Below are 13,818 nucleotides of genomic sequence, written 5' to 3' on the forward strand. Positions count from 1 at the left end.
TGTGCTCTTTTAAGTGAACACAAATTAGGAAATAGGAATCCAGGGAAAACCCTTAAATTATTCCTTTCGATCATCATTGATCAACAATGTTAATGTAATACAATAGCCTGTCATTTCCTTTAGGTCCGCCTTCGTGACAGCTGATTGGTCGGGAGACCAGTCTATCATCATTGGCGACATGGCACGATCATAAAACAGAAGGCCAGGAAGAGCGGAGGAGAGCTCTTTTTCCTTTTTGTTTTTTGCTGACATGATTTTGTTTTTCGTTGCTTTCGCTTAACTTTTTGTTTGGGTAAAATTATTTTGTATCACTTTTGCCCATTTTTTAGAAGCTTTGAGATTTTTGTCCATCTTTTTTTTTTTTTTTTTTGATTTATTTGTTTGTTACTTTCTGTCCCAGCTCTCATCAGACTATTGAGATTTATAAGTTCACTCTTTTCTCAGAGTAAGGTGGATAGGGAAGATGTCGTATGACTTCCATTTTATTATTATTATTATTATCCTTTATTTAGCCAGGAGATCACATTGAGACAGTACTGTCTCTTCTTCCAGTGAGACCTGGCCAAGATGGCAGGCAGCTCATAAAGTTTCACATAAAAATCACAAAAACAATACCACAACACACGTTTTGCAAACACAATGTACATCAGGTAAGAGGTGAAGGGCATCTTTGTATTTATTTTATTCTACAGTTCAGTATAGGGAAGAATGTGTCGCTCTGCCCTGAAGACTTTTCTTTTCAGAACTTTTAATTAGACAGTAACCTGGGTTAAGCGTTTCCGGTGAACTGTATACCGCTGCAAAATCGGCTCGTTAAAATCGGTCTGTTTTCTTTTAAAAATCTCCACTGGCTGAGTGATATCCAATATAAAGTGGGTCTCAGATTGTACAAGAAGGGCTGCATTAAAATACATTTCTCCCCGCCATGTGTTTAAAATATGAACATTTATTTGACTCCAGTATTTTCAATGGAGCTTCTGCACTAACCTGTAGATGCTGATGGGTGCATGCAGGATAAAGGTTTTTCGTCCTGTTTTAAATGAATGCCAAAGTCTATTTAACTGATAATATTTTAATAACATTACATTGATGCTGTAAAAGGAACCGTATAAAATGTAAAAAAGTCACATTAACCGTTCACCGGAAGTTTATAAGTATGGGAAAAAACTCTAGCTCGGCATATACCCTATACCTTGATACTGTGAAACCGTGATATTTATATCCAAGGTTATCATACCGTCAGAATATTATACCGGCCTATGCCTAGTGGGTGCTGCAGTGTAGTTGTCGGTGAACAAATAATTCCTTCCCACAAGCAATTATTTCCAACTAGCAGATATTAATCTAAGAAAATAAACACACAATAATATTCACAAGATTTATACCGCCATTCTTCACTAAATGCTGAGGTCCCTTTTACTGAGGCTGATAAAAGCTGACTTGTTTAAATATACCGCGTTCGCTGAGCTCAACTGTTCACTAACTACCCAACAAAGCCTCCAGCTCACGGATGCAGCAAATCGAAACCAAAGCTGCTAAGTGTTTCCTAATACTAACTACTTTCCTCGAACTCAAAATTTAACTTGAATTGCAAAAAAAGATAAGCTTTTACATTGCAGTGCAGCACACAGCATACATTAATTTACACTGCAACATGCATCAGTATCCATTTTCCCACTAATTAATGTGTTGTTTGGTGTATCTACCATCTCCAGCATGAACAACAACTGTAGAAAACTGTGCAGTGTTGCACTGGTAGATAAGACCACTGGACTGTGGAGAGTACAGTTCATCACCCAGAGCCTGAGAGCATATACTTAAGAGGTTAATCCAGAGAAGAGCAGAAAGGCAATGTTTGACCTCTTGCAGAGCACACAGTCTGATGGAAGACAGCCAATATGCCAGCAGCAGCCTTCAGATTTCACAGAGACAGAAGTAGGCATCAGTCACACCATCTGCCTTTGTAGCACTGTCTAAATTGGGAGCTGAGAACCAGCATAACAGAAGTGCCCTGGTTTCCACTCAGTCCCACGACTGGAGTTTGACACCACAGACTGAATAGAGAACATGTGGGCAAAGTAATTATGGATGAGAATCAAGGCAACCAATCAAAGTCAATCAAATTGTTTCCTTAATAGACTTAATATTAAAACACAACTATGTAAATACATTCAACAAGGTTTATGTTTTTAAGAAGCAGCAACTATGACAAAAAAAAAATTAATGAAATCATCTTTACTGTATTAACCTCCAATTGGTATTTTCTACATTATTTCATTAGTCAATCTGCATGTAACACCCAGCTTTAACAACAACGACCGATTTATGTCGTGTGAGAAGTTTGTAAGTGTTAAAAGAATAATCATAAAAATCAATGTAGTAGAACACGTGTATTTCTAAATGTGCGCAAGGCTTTCTAAAAGTTCATATTTGTCATTTTTCTTTTTTAAAGGGCCATGAAACCCCCTAGTTTCAGCAGGGTGTTTTCACACCTCTACTTTGGAAAAAGTCTGAAAAGTGGGCGTGTCCAGCACTGTTAAGGGGGGAGTGTCTGAGGAACTAAAGTGGGATGGTGTGGGAGTGTCTATTTGGGCGCGCTGAGTTTCAGAGTCAAAACACACACACATACACACACACAGGCGAGAAAGGGACTGTGTTTACATGGACATCTGTAGTCAAATTATTTGCCAAATTATTAAATGGTAGACTTTAACTGCAGTTTGGCTCTTTCATTCAGGGAATTCATTCACGTCTCTCGCGACAACAAGATATTTGATTCGAGGAACTGCTCTAAGCGTGTATTTTTCATGCAATGTTTGATACCGCACGGCGAATGAGGAAAAAAAACCCTCCGCATTACCCGGAAACTTAGATGCACACGGCAGGTAGTGTCAGAAAGCCGCGTGTGTTATTCCGGTCACAAAATGCGGTGAAAATCCTACACGAGGTTAAGGTTTGGTTGTGGTGCTAACATGTTTACACTCAGTGCAATTGTAAGTTCGATAAGAACAAACTGAATAAACAAAGAGCACTGGTCGCTCACTTACCAAATCCGTAGAGACAGGACAATCACCAGCAACTAGAGCCGCGTCTTTATAAAGAGAAGACTACAAGCGAATCCGGATCTTTTTGCAGATGAGAACAGCTCTCAGGTAAACAATGTTCCTCCTTAGACACGTAAGTTATTGTTAGTGAGCGTTGCGTACACTGTTAATCCACACGTGACTCCAGCTGAGCTCTCACAGAGAGAAAATAAAAACCAAACTTAACTGCAGCAAACTATAAAAGCAACACTTCACGCTTGTTTTGCGAACACAACGTGGTGTCTCTGTCGTCTAAACACTGTGACAGTAATGAATATTAATGAAGTTGCACAATAGAGCGCGCTGATTGGTTTGAACCAAGCCTTACTAATGCATTAATGCAGCACACTGTAAGACGTAATAAGACACACTCTGGCACAGACGTCCAGTCTGCTTACTGAAATACACACTATTATCTCATGGTCGTGACGCAGCTTCAAAAATTCGTTTCAAACCGGAAGTACGAATTTGCTTGAAATAACGCAAAAACAACCAATTTACACTTTTTAGTGAAATATATGTGTCCTAATAGTGTTTTAGCAGTGTGGGACACATATACGACTGTCAACAGCTCAAAAAATGTGTTTTGGTGTTTCGTGACTTTTTAATAATTTTACAATGCCATGCAAGCAAAAAGCCAAATATAACAAACTGAAAAAAAAGGAATTTTCTTCCTGTCGCATAAGACTTTCAAGTTCCTACCTCTATTTCCTGCATGCAAAATGGAGCCAACACTTCCAAAGAAAAAAAACATTTTTTGTTGTTATTGTTGTTGTATGGTCGCCTGCTAAATCTAAGCAGGGCTGCGCCCGGCCAGTACCTGGATGGTAGACTACATGGGAAAGCTGGGTTGCTGCCAGAAGTGGTGTTAGTGAGACCAGCAGGGGGCGCGCAACCTGCAGTCTGTGTGGGTCCTAACGCCCCAGTATATTGATGGGACTCTACACTTCTCAGTGAGCTCCGTCTTTCGAATGAGACAAACTGAGGTCCTGATGAAGGATGTCCTTCGAAAAAGACAACCCAAGCTCATTCTGTAGCCCCGCAGACGTTTCTGGAGACCGCGATTTACGTGGCCGGATGTACGTATGGCTGCATTTCATTTTTCAAGCAAACGCTACGGGGCGGTGTAAAACGCCGCTCCTCTTCACGCTTGCCAGCTGACGGCTCACCTCCGTGTGGAGAGCTTCTCCACCGCAACCAGTTTGTCCGGTTAGCTTGTCGTGTTACGTCGGTGGAGCAGAGGCCCGAAGGGGAGCCGGCCGCGACGACAACCGGGTTCGAGTCCGGGGAGAAGCGGTACCAGAAATCAGGTAAGACAAAAAACAGAATCCAAAACTTAAAGCGAACTAGTTTATAACGGGGCGAGAATGCGGTGAAATCCAAAAACACGTTCAAAATCAGACGAGGGCTTTTCTTTTTCTGGACGGCTTTTGTAAATCGTCGCTGGGGTTTAGGGAAGGAGGAGGAGGAGGGTGGCTGGGTTGGCGGCCCAGTCAATAACTCAGTCATTCACTTGGACAGACAGTTGCTTGACAGTGGCCTCCAGAGGCTTTTTACGCGAAAACAGGACGGGCGCGAACAGGGCGCGCTCGCAAGAGGCGTTTAAGACGCAAAAAAGCTTTTGTCAAAAAGTATACAAACAGTACTGTCAAAAGTACTAATTTTATACATAAAAAATCAGGGAGGAAAATATTTCAAATGTTCAATTCACCTAACCTCTATGTCTTTGGAAGAAACTAAAGTACCTGGAGTAAACGCATACTGACAAAGAGAGAACAAGCAGACTCCACAGGCATCCCGTCCCTTCAGGGGCTCACACTGGCGAACTTCAGTGTTAAGCACTAAGCAACTTCCCCTGGTTGCAGTCACTAAATAACTAATGCCTGTCTTGACAGAATGATTTGACAGTAAGTCATCAAAGGGATTACAAATCAATGGCATTATTTAAAAAAAAGAAAAGCATTAAACTCAGGTTAATGCTGCTAATTTCACACTCTGAGAGAGAATGACAAATGTTTGTAGAAATGTACATTTAAAAAAAAATGAATACAAAAATAAAACAACATATTATTATTTTAACCTTGTGAAAAATATGTTTTGTGCCCTAAAATTCATTGTCAGATCTTATCCCCTGGGGTTCTCTCAAAACGGCAGCAGACAGTGTTGCTTTTGTTGAATTGGATACAGATTGCATAGCAAAAGAAAATGGGCTGCATACACACAAATTACATGAGCCCAAAATAAATACAGATTTGGAAAAATATACGTAAAAAGCTGTTCCTGGCCCAAAGGGCCATCAAAGGATTAATGTGGGTCTGCTAGTGTGGGCTGCTCACACAGAACCTGAGGTAAGCCCACAGCTAGTGAGCTTCACCTGGGAAAGCCAGCAGTGGGACTGTTTAATTTTAATGTGGGTTGGCTACAGCCTACTGTGCCTGCAAAAAAAAAAAAAAATTTTTTTGAATTTTACAATGTAGTTGACAAAGCTACTTTTCAAAAATGAACAGACAAATCAGATTACAAAAAAAATGTCATCATTGTGGAACACATTCAGTTTGGGTACTTAAATATGCACAATATGTACATGAATCTTACTGTCCCAAAAACTCTTTACACTTAGCAATAAATATGGCAGCACCGTCTATAATTGTGTATTCTTACACAAGTAAAATCTGATCAGACTCACTGAAAAATATCATGGGGCATGTACGTTTATATCAGTGTTTCCCAACTACGTTCATAGAGGACCACCAACACTGCATGTTTTGGATGTCTCCTTTGTTTGTGTTTCTGTTGTCTTGCATTTATGAAATGATCTATGAATAGTGATAAGTAAAAAAAAAAAATCAATTTTAACAAATCTTAACACAGTATGTTCTTAATGAGCATGTCATTTAATTATCATTAGATTTGACCAATATTGCAATTATATTTTATCTTGTGAAGTGCAATACTTACATCTACAGTTGAAATCAGAATTATTAAACCCCATTTGATTTTTTTTCTTTTTTAAATATTTCCCAAATGATGTTTAACAGAATAAGGAAATTTTCACAGTATGTCTGTCTTTCTGGAGAAAGTCTTATTTGTTTTATTTCGGCTAGAATAAAAGCAGTTTTTAATTATTTAAAAAATATTTTAAGGTCAAATTTATTAGCCCCTTTTAGCTATATTTTTTCCGATAGTCTACAGAACAAACCATCAATATACAATAACTTACCTAATTACCCTAACCTGCCTAGTTAACCTAATGAACTTAGTTAAGCATTTAAATGTCACTTTAAGCTGTATAGAAGTGTCTTGAAAAATATCTAGTCAAATATTACTTACTATCATCATGGTAAAGATAAAATAAATCAGTTATTAGAGATGAATAATTAAAACTATTATGTTTAGAAATGTGTTGAAAAAATCTGCTCTCCAAAAATTGGGGAAAAAATAAATGGGGCTAATAAAGCAGGGGGGCTAATAATTCTCATTTCAACTGTTTATACTGTAATTAAGTTAACAATCACGACAAGCATTTTAGCATTAACATATGTGGCATTCACCAATTTTAATTAAAATATACAGACATATAAACCCCTTAATAGAATTTTTGCTATTCTGATCAAAAAGTGAATGTATTTGGAATGAATTGGAACGGCCCTTAAAAAGGCAACAACTATAGATAAAATAGAGGATTGATTAGCTTAATAAGCTTAAAAGATGAAGCGCTATTTGCATCACATTTATGTGGTGAATTGCTCTTACATTTACATGGCGCCTAAATGGCATTGAGCACAATCATACAATTAATTTATTTTTTACATTTGATATAAATAAATGAAAACAGCTGCCAGTAACACACCTGAACTTTCTGAATCCATCATTTGTGCTGTAAGGTGGCGCAGCCTATGTGAATTACGACAGCAAAAATATGCACAATTCTTAGGTAATAATATGAATATTGCATGTAAATGGGATTGAGATTTGAGATTAAATTAGATTAAGTCCTTACTCTGATTATTGGAAATAATCACATTTGTGAGAACATGAAAATGTAGTCAACGTCTAATGCAGGAAAGCTAGTGAATTTTTTACTTCAAGGCTTTATTACTATAATATGTTACTACATAGGTGGTTGCCCTATGTGCCTAATAAACAGAAATTAACTGATTCAAAATGCAGCAGCTAGAGTGCTTACCAAAATTAACAAATATGATCATATTAGTCCAGTTCTGTCAACTTAAGCTTAAAACATTTGCTAAAATAATTGGTGGTTCATTCCACTGTGGCGACCTCTAAAATAGAGGCCAAGCCCAAGGAAAAAGAATAAATGAAAGAATAAACAAATTTGTAACTATTGATTACTTAAAAAAATATGAATGGTTTAGCTTCCCAGTATTTGAGCAGGCTCCTGTTGTATCAGTAGTTATATCTATTATACTCCAAAGAACATGGACAATTTCTAACACTACAGACAACTAAACTCTAGAACAGTGATCCTAGAGCAGTTTGGGAGGCAAACACAATCTGTCAGTTTAAATCTAGACTAAAGATACATCTCTTTGCTCTAGTATACCCATACACATAACTGCTCATTTAAAATTGTAATCCTTTACAGCATTGTTAGGCTGCCTAATCAGGGTAAACAGAAGCAGGAACACTTTCCAAAATGAAACCATAAGAAGAATAGCTTTTATGGCCCCGTTTACACTGCCAGTTAAATGTGACCCAATTCTGATTTTTTGCTTATATGTGACAGATCGGATCTGTTCTATGAACGTGTAAACACGAAAAAAAATGCATGCATTCGGATATTCAGTTTACAGGCCTCTTCAAATGTGGAAATAAATCAGATATAAACCGGATATGTGACAATGCGACTATCGTGTAAACAGGCAGATCGGATTAATTAAGGCATTCCGTTCTGTATATCATTAAACTTGTGACAATGTGGTGCTTCTCCGCGATTTAATGATGTAGAAGGAGGAGCGTGTGTGGAGATTTCGACGCGGTAAACAACAACAGCAGAGGAAACGTGGAGGTAAGTGGTCAGTCGACACAATTTAAGATCTCTCTCGTACCCACACATTCTTCTGAATGGTGGAGGACATCATACAGCATATAAACCATAAGCGCAAGCTGCGATGACGGCCCTTTCCCACCTCCTCCGCCTCAAAATCATTTTAAAGTTGGGCGAACTTCGTGTTGTAACTTTTGGTCGCTATTAATACACGCACTGCTGGCTACACATAGAACAACTTTATTCTCTCCAACAAAATTGAAACATTTTCAACTCCACACATCAGGGCCATACCATTACATAAACTGTGTGGGGGTAAATCTAGACTGAGCCATTCACTGCTTATACTACACCGCATATTTCACAGAGCTAAAAACAAGACAATTTCTTCTATTGTGGCTGGTGTGGCACAGATGCGAGATCCCGCGTTTATGCATGCGCAACATCGTAAATTGTATGGCAAGTGTAAAGACATAAATTGGATATGGGTCACAATTAAAAGAACGTGTAAACGGACAGACAAAAAGAAATCTGATATAGGTGACAAATCGAAATTGGGCATCAAGACCTGACAGTGTAAACAGGGCCTGTGTTTAAGGTAGTCTGTCTTTCTCTCCCTTACAATGAGATCACTTGAATTCAGTCCTCATCCAGTCCAGGGGCCTCATGTATCAACACTGCGTACGCACAAAAACTTTGCGTACGCCAGGTTTCACGCTCATAATCACTCACGTTTGGATTTACTAACGATGAAATGAACGTGGGAATGTGCGCAGCTCCACGGCAGCTTTATGGCTGGCGTACGCACATTTTTTGTGCGTGTCTGTTTTATTTCCATTGGCGACTCCTAGAGGCAGTTGTGTTAAATTGCTCTCTACAAATTGTCTGAGCCTTGCAATGGCAGCTGTATGAGACGGGTTCATCTAGCAGGTATATAAAGTTTCCATAATATACAGTTGACCAGCCAAACATTAAAGCACAATTTGCAGCGGTCGCCTGTTTTCCCAATGTAATCTGAGCAATCTACTGCACACACATTGCTATAAAGACACTATCTGAAGATGAATTTGCATGCGTGAATCAGAAACATTTCCATTCAATAAATGTGCAAATAAAATATGATGCACAAACTTGTTAATGATTCCTACTTGTCTTTCTCGTGATAAATAGTTGGAAAAATCTGATATGTAACGGGGGAAAAAAGAAAAAAGAGTTCATCAGGCGTTGGATTCGAACCAAGTTCATGCTCGAACGTGTCAAAACATGTTGACATGCGTCTTATGAGCTGCACCACTGAGACTGTTAAAGGTGCTGCAACATTTTACACTTATAAATCACACTATTTCCTTTTTTAATTCACTCAGTGCGATGTTCAGACCCAACTGTGTTAACCGCATCAGCTAAACTCTTCCACTCTATTTTTTTTCTTTTGTTGTTAATTCCGGAGAACAAACTTGCAAATAACACAGATTTCCTTTGGTCTACCTCCGAAAGCAGCACCTCCAATTCACATTCTGTTCAAAGTTTCTCTTTTTGCTTGCTTTTGCCATTGCTTTTTCGTTGGGTTTTGCCAAAGTAGAGTCATTAGCATATTCATACGTGGGAGGAGGCAGGGAGGGGTTTTGTACTCGTGCATGTTGCGCTCAGTTTCACGTTCATTCGGATGTACAAAAGAATATGCGTGAGATTCGGCATACGCAGTGTTTCATACATCTGAATTTTTTTCTGCGTACACACATTTACAGCTTTGTGCGTACGCAATGTTTAAGTATGATTTCCACGCAAGTCTTCGTACATGAGGCCCCAGATGTTTATTTTGCACTAAGAATGACCATAGCACTGCCTTTTTCATCAAATATGCCATAATACATTTTTATATGACTTCTATTATTTAGCTGTTCATACTTGTGAAGTGGCTTTCACACAATCTATATTGTACAAAGCGATATAATGATAACTTCAATTTATTGACTACATTTTCATTTTTGGGTTAACTGTTCCTGACAGGCAAACAGTAAAAAGTAAAGTAAATTGATACTGAACCTGCTGACGCTTTTCAAACTCCAATTTGATGGGAGATTTTATACAGTTGCAGGTGTCTTGATATGTCTGCTTCAGAGCCAGTTCCATCAGGTGTTTATGGTATGCTCCTGCCACGTTCCCACATATGAAAATTATGACATTTGCCAGAATCTAAGGAAATAAAAACATAAATCAAAGTGAGCATATACAGTAGCATATATGATGATGATCTAGTAAGACCTATTTTGTTAAGTAAAGCATATACACAATGCATCACATAACTGTAGGATGTGTGAATGTGTCCATGCAGGTGAGTGGGCTTGACAAAACTCCCGTAGGACACGTTCCTCCTGTCTTTATACACCAGGCAGAAATACTTCTATGTTATGTTTGTTTACAATGCATCCTGAAAGTGTTCATGGCGATTCACTTTTTCCACAATTTTTATGCCTGATTCCAAAATGGATTAAATTAAATTATTTCCTTAAAATTCTACTCACAATACCCCATAATGACAATGAAAAAAATATTTGTTGAAATTGTTGCAAATTTATTAAAAATAAAAAACCTGAAAAATCACATGTACATAAGTATTCACAGCCTTTGCTCAATGCGTTGTTGATGCACCTTTGACAGCAATTATAGCCTCAAGTTTTTTTGAATATGATGCAACAAGCTTGGCACACCTGTCTTTGGGAATTTTTGCCCATTCTTCTTTGCAGTACCTCTCAAGCTCTGTCAGGTTGGATGGGAAGCGGCAGTGTACAGCCATTTTCAGATCTCTCCAGAGATGTTCAATAGGGTTTAGGTCTTGGCTCTGGATAAGCCACTCAAGCTGGCGCCCCCATGCTTCACTGTACGGTTGGTATTAGCCGGGTGATGAACAGTGCCTGGTTTTCTCCAAACGCCTGGCTGTCACTCCAAAGAGTTCAATGTTAGTCTCATCAGAGCAGAGAATTTTGTGTTATGTGGTCTAAGAATCCTTCAGATGACTTTTGGCAAATTTCAGGCGAGAAGTGGCTTCCGTATGGCCACTCTACCATACAGGTCTGATTGATGGATTGCTGCACAGATGGTTGTCCTTCTGTAAGGCTCTCCACAGAAGAACGCTGGAGCTTAGACAGAGTGACCATTAGGTTGGATTAAGGCCGTTCTCCCCCGATCACTCAGCTTAGTTCTAAAGCCTGATTTATACTTCTGCGTCAAGTGACCGGCGTAACCCACGGCGCATGCAATGCGCATGGCTGTGCATTTATACTTCTGCGCGCTGTCTCTGTTGGTCTGCATTAACACTTCTGAAACGCTAGTTGGCAGTGAAGTGTAAATTTTCCTCTGTGTCGAGTTTCTTCGCTGCTTTTTAGCGTTTCCTGAACAGTTCCGGGATGTACAAGTGGCTTAAACTCGCTCATTTTGAGGCAGGAACCGGCAGACGTGCAGCAACTTTAACTATGAGGTAAACACAAAACAAAACTATCCATCCGGAGCTCCTTCACGGGACTCCCCACTTGTAAACAATCGCTCGCGCCATTCGCACGGCTCTCGGTCCTGCCCAGACTCGTCAGAGCTACCAGCCTGACCAATCACAGAGCTTGTGCTACGCGTCGTTGCGACGTGTAGTTACAATTTTTGAGAGGTGCACGTCAGCGACGACCACGGCGAAGGGCCGTAGCATACGCCAGCGTTTGACGCAGAAGTATAAATTAGCCTTAAGAAGAGTCCTGACGATTCCAAACATCTTCCACTTATGGATGAGAGAAGCCACTGTGCTCATTGAAACTTTCAGAGCAGCAGAAAATTTTCTGTAACCTTCCCCAGCCTTGTGCCTCGAGACAATTCTGTCTCAGAGGTCTACAGACAATTCCTTTGTCTTCATGCTTGGTTTGTAGTTTGACATGCACTATCAACCCTGGGATCTACTTGTGGTTTTTAATTTTTTATATATATAAATTTGCAACAATTTAAAAAAAAATATATTTTTCACATTGTCAGTACTGGGTATTGTGTGTAGAATTTTGAGAAAATAAATTCATTTAATCCATTTTGGAATAAGGCTGTAACATAAAAAAATGTGCAAAAAGTGAAGCGATCTGAATACTTTCCTGATGCACTGTACTTTATATAGCGCCTATTTTCGTTTACAGTATAGCACTTCATTTTCAGTTGACATTAATATCTCTTGCTAAAAAACATTATGAAAAGTGGCTATGCTAATTATGTAGATGCCCAATTTTAAGACATTTGGACTAGAAACGTAACAAAAAATATTTTTTTCAATAACACACACTTCAAGAGTTCACACTTAGCTGATGATTGGTAATAAGCTAGTTTGGCATGCTGTCCCGGGAGAGAGCCCCGAGCTCATGAGAGCCTCGAGCCCGGGGCTCCCTCCCGTTGCAGGGCGAGAGGGGAGTTTGAACTTGGGTAGATCTCGAGAACCCCCCTCCCTTCTGCTGCGTGAGGGTTGCTAATGTGATGCGTTGCTGACAGAATTGAATCAAATTTGGTGCTAATTTGGTTTAGTCAATTTACTTAAGTGTCATGTTTTTGGGAGTGTGGGAGGAAACTGGAGGACCCGGGGAAAACCCACGCAAGCATGGGGAGAACATGAACTCCACACGAAAATGCTGACCATTTAGGTAGATGCCCAAACCGGAGGCATTTTGCTGTGAGGCTGCAGTGCTAGCCACTGGGCCGCCGTGCTGCTCTGTAGACAAAGGAGGAGGCGAAGGGGTGGAAGGGGGGATTCTTCAAGACGAAGATGACTAAAGGTAAGGTGTTTGGTTATTTATACTTGGTTAGGAGTAGTCTGATTGGTGGTTCGTACATTAGCTTGACTCGGGGCCAGCCGTGTCAATCATAAGCACATGATCCTCTCGAAATTAGTTTAAGAATAAACTTCACATATACATACATACACAAACACATGTTGGTTTGAGTGGTTTATGAGGACTCTCTATATGCATAATATATTTTATACATTACAAACCATGTATTGTATGGCTTCCCCCACCCCTAAACTAAACAACATGGAACCTGTGGAAAATTATGAAGGTGAAAAGATGTCTTTTAACAGTTCTGAATCATAAGAACACGTTCTCATAAACCTCCTCAACGTTCCTCATAAAACTAAATACCTCTATGTCATTACACAGTACAATTTTGTATCGAAATAATCACAAACACACACACAAAAATAATTTAGATGAGAAGATGCTTGTTCAATGAGCATTTTTATTAGCTTAGTTATTAGCTTAGCTAGGAAATATTGTTTCTATTTTTATGCACAGGATATGGTGAAGTGAACACTCTGTCCAAAATGGACAGATCATTAAGGGAAGGTCAACGTTTTAACAGTACATTGAGCAGGACACACAAACGCACACATACCAGTCATCAATCTGAAATAGCAAATTTATATGGCCACTCAATCTATTAACCTAAAGTGTTTGTGGAGTGTGGAAGCTGAACAGTACCGCTGTGTTCACTGCTTGACAGATGGAGACGTCACTGCAATCACTTGATCTTAAAGTATGTTGCTCCAGTTTTGATCCTACAGGGACTTTAATAGTCATACATTTTTCAAATCTTTAAAGTCTCACAATAATGCACTCACAATAACAACACTAATCCTTTGTAAACTAATAAAAGTAAGCAGGGTGTGCTTCTGCCACATGCACACTGAAGAGAATATGACAAAGTCAATGT

General features: G+C 39.2%; 1 protein-coding gene across 7 annotated transcripts in view; it reads right to left on the reverse strand.

Moving 5' to 3' along the window:
• Window positions 1-13,818, reverse strand: part of adcy2a (adenylate cyclase 2a) — a 217,072-nt gene that overhangs the window by 143,335 nt on the left and 59,919 nt on the right. For all 7 annotated transcript variants that reach the window (XR_012391974.1, XR_012391972.1, XR_012391975.1 and 4 more), the window contains one exon: window positions 10,135-10,284. Coding sequence is in view for 3 of the 7 variants with exons in the window: in XM_021466852.3 (XP_021322527.1) it covers window positions 10,135-10,284 (150 nt within the window). In the remaining 4 variants the exon portion in view is untranslated. The remainder of the gene's footprint in view (window positions 1-10,134; window positions 10,285-13,818) is intronic.

The sequence above is a fragment of the Danio rerio genome, chromosome 16, assembly GCF_049306965.1.
Source record: "Danio rerio strain Tuebingen ecotype United States chromosome 16, GRCz12tu, whole genome shotgun sequence".
In the NCBI taxonomy this organism is placed as follows: Eukaryota; Metazoa; Chordata; class Actinopteri; order Cypriniformes; family Danionidae; genus Danio; species Danio rerio.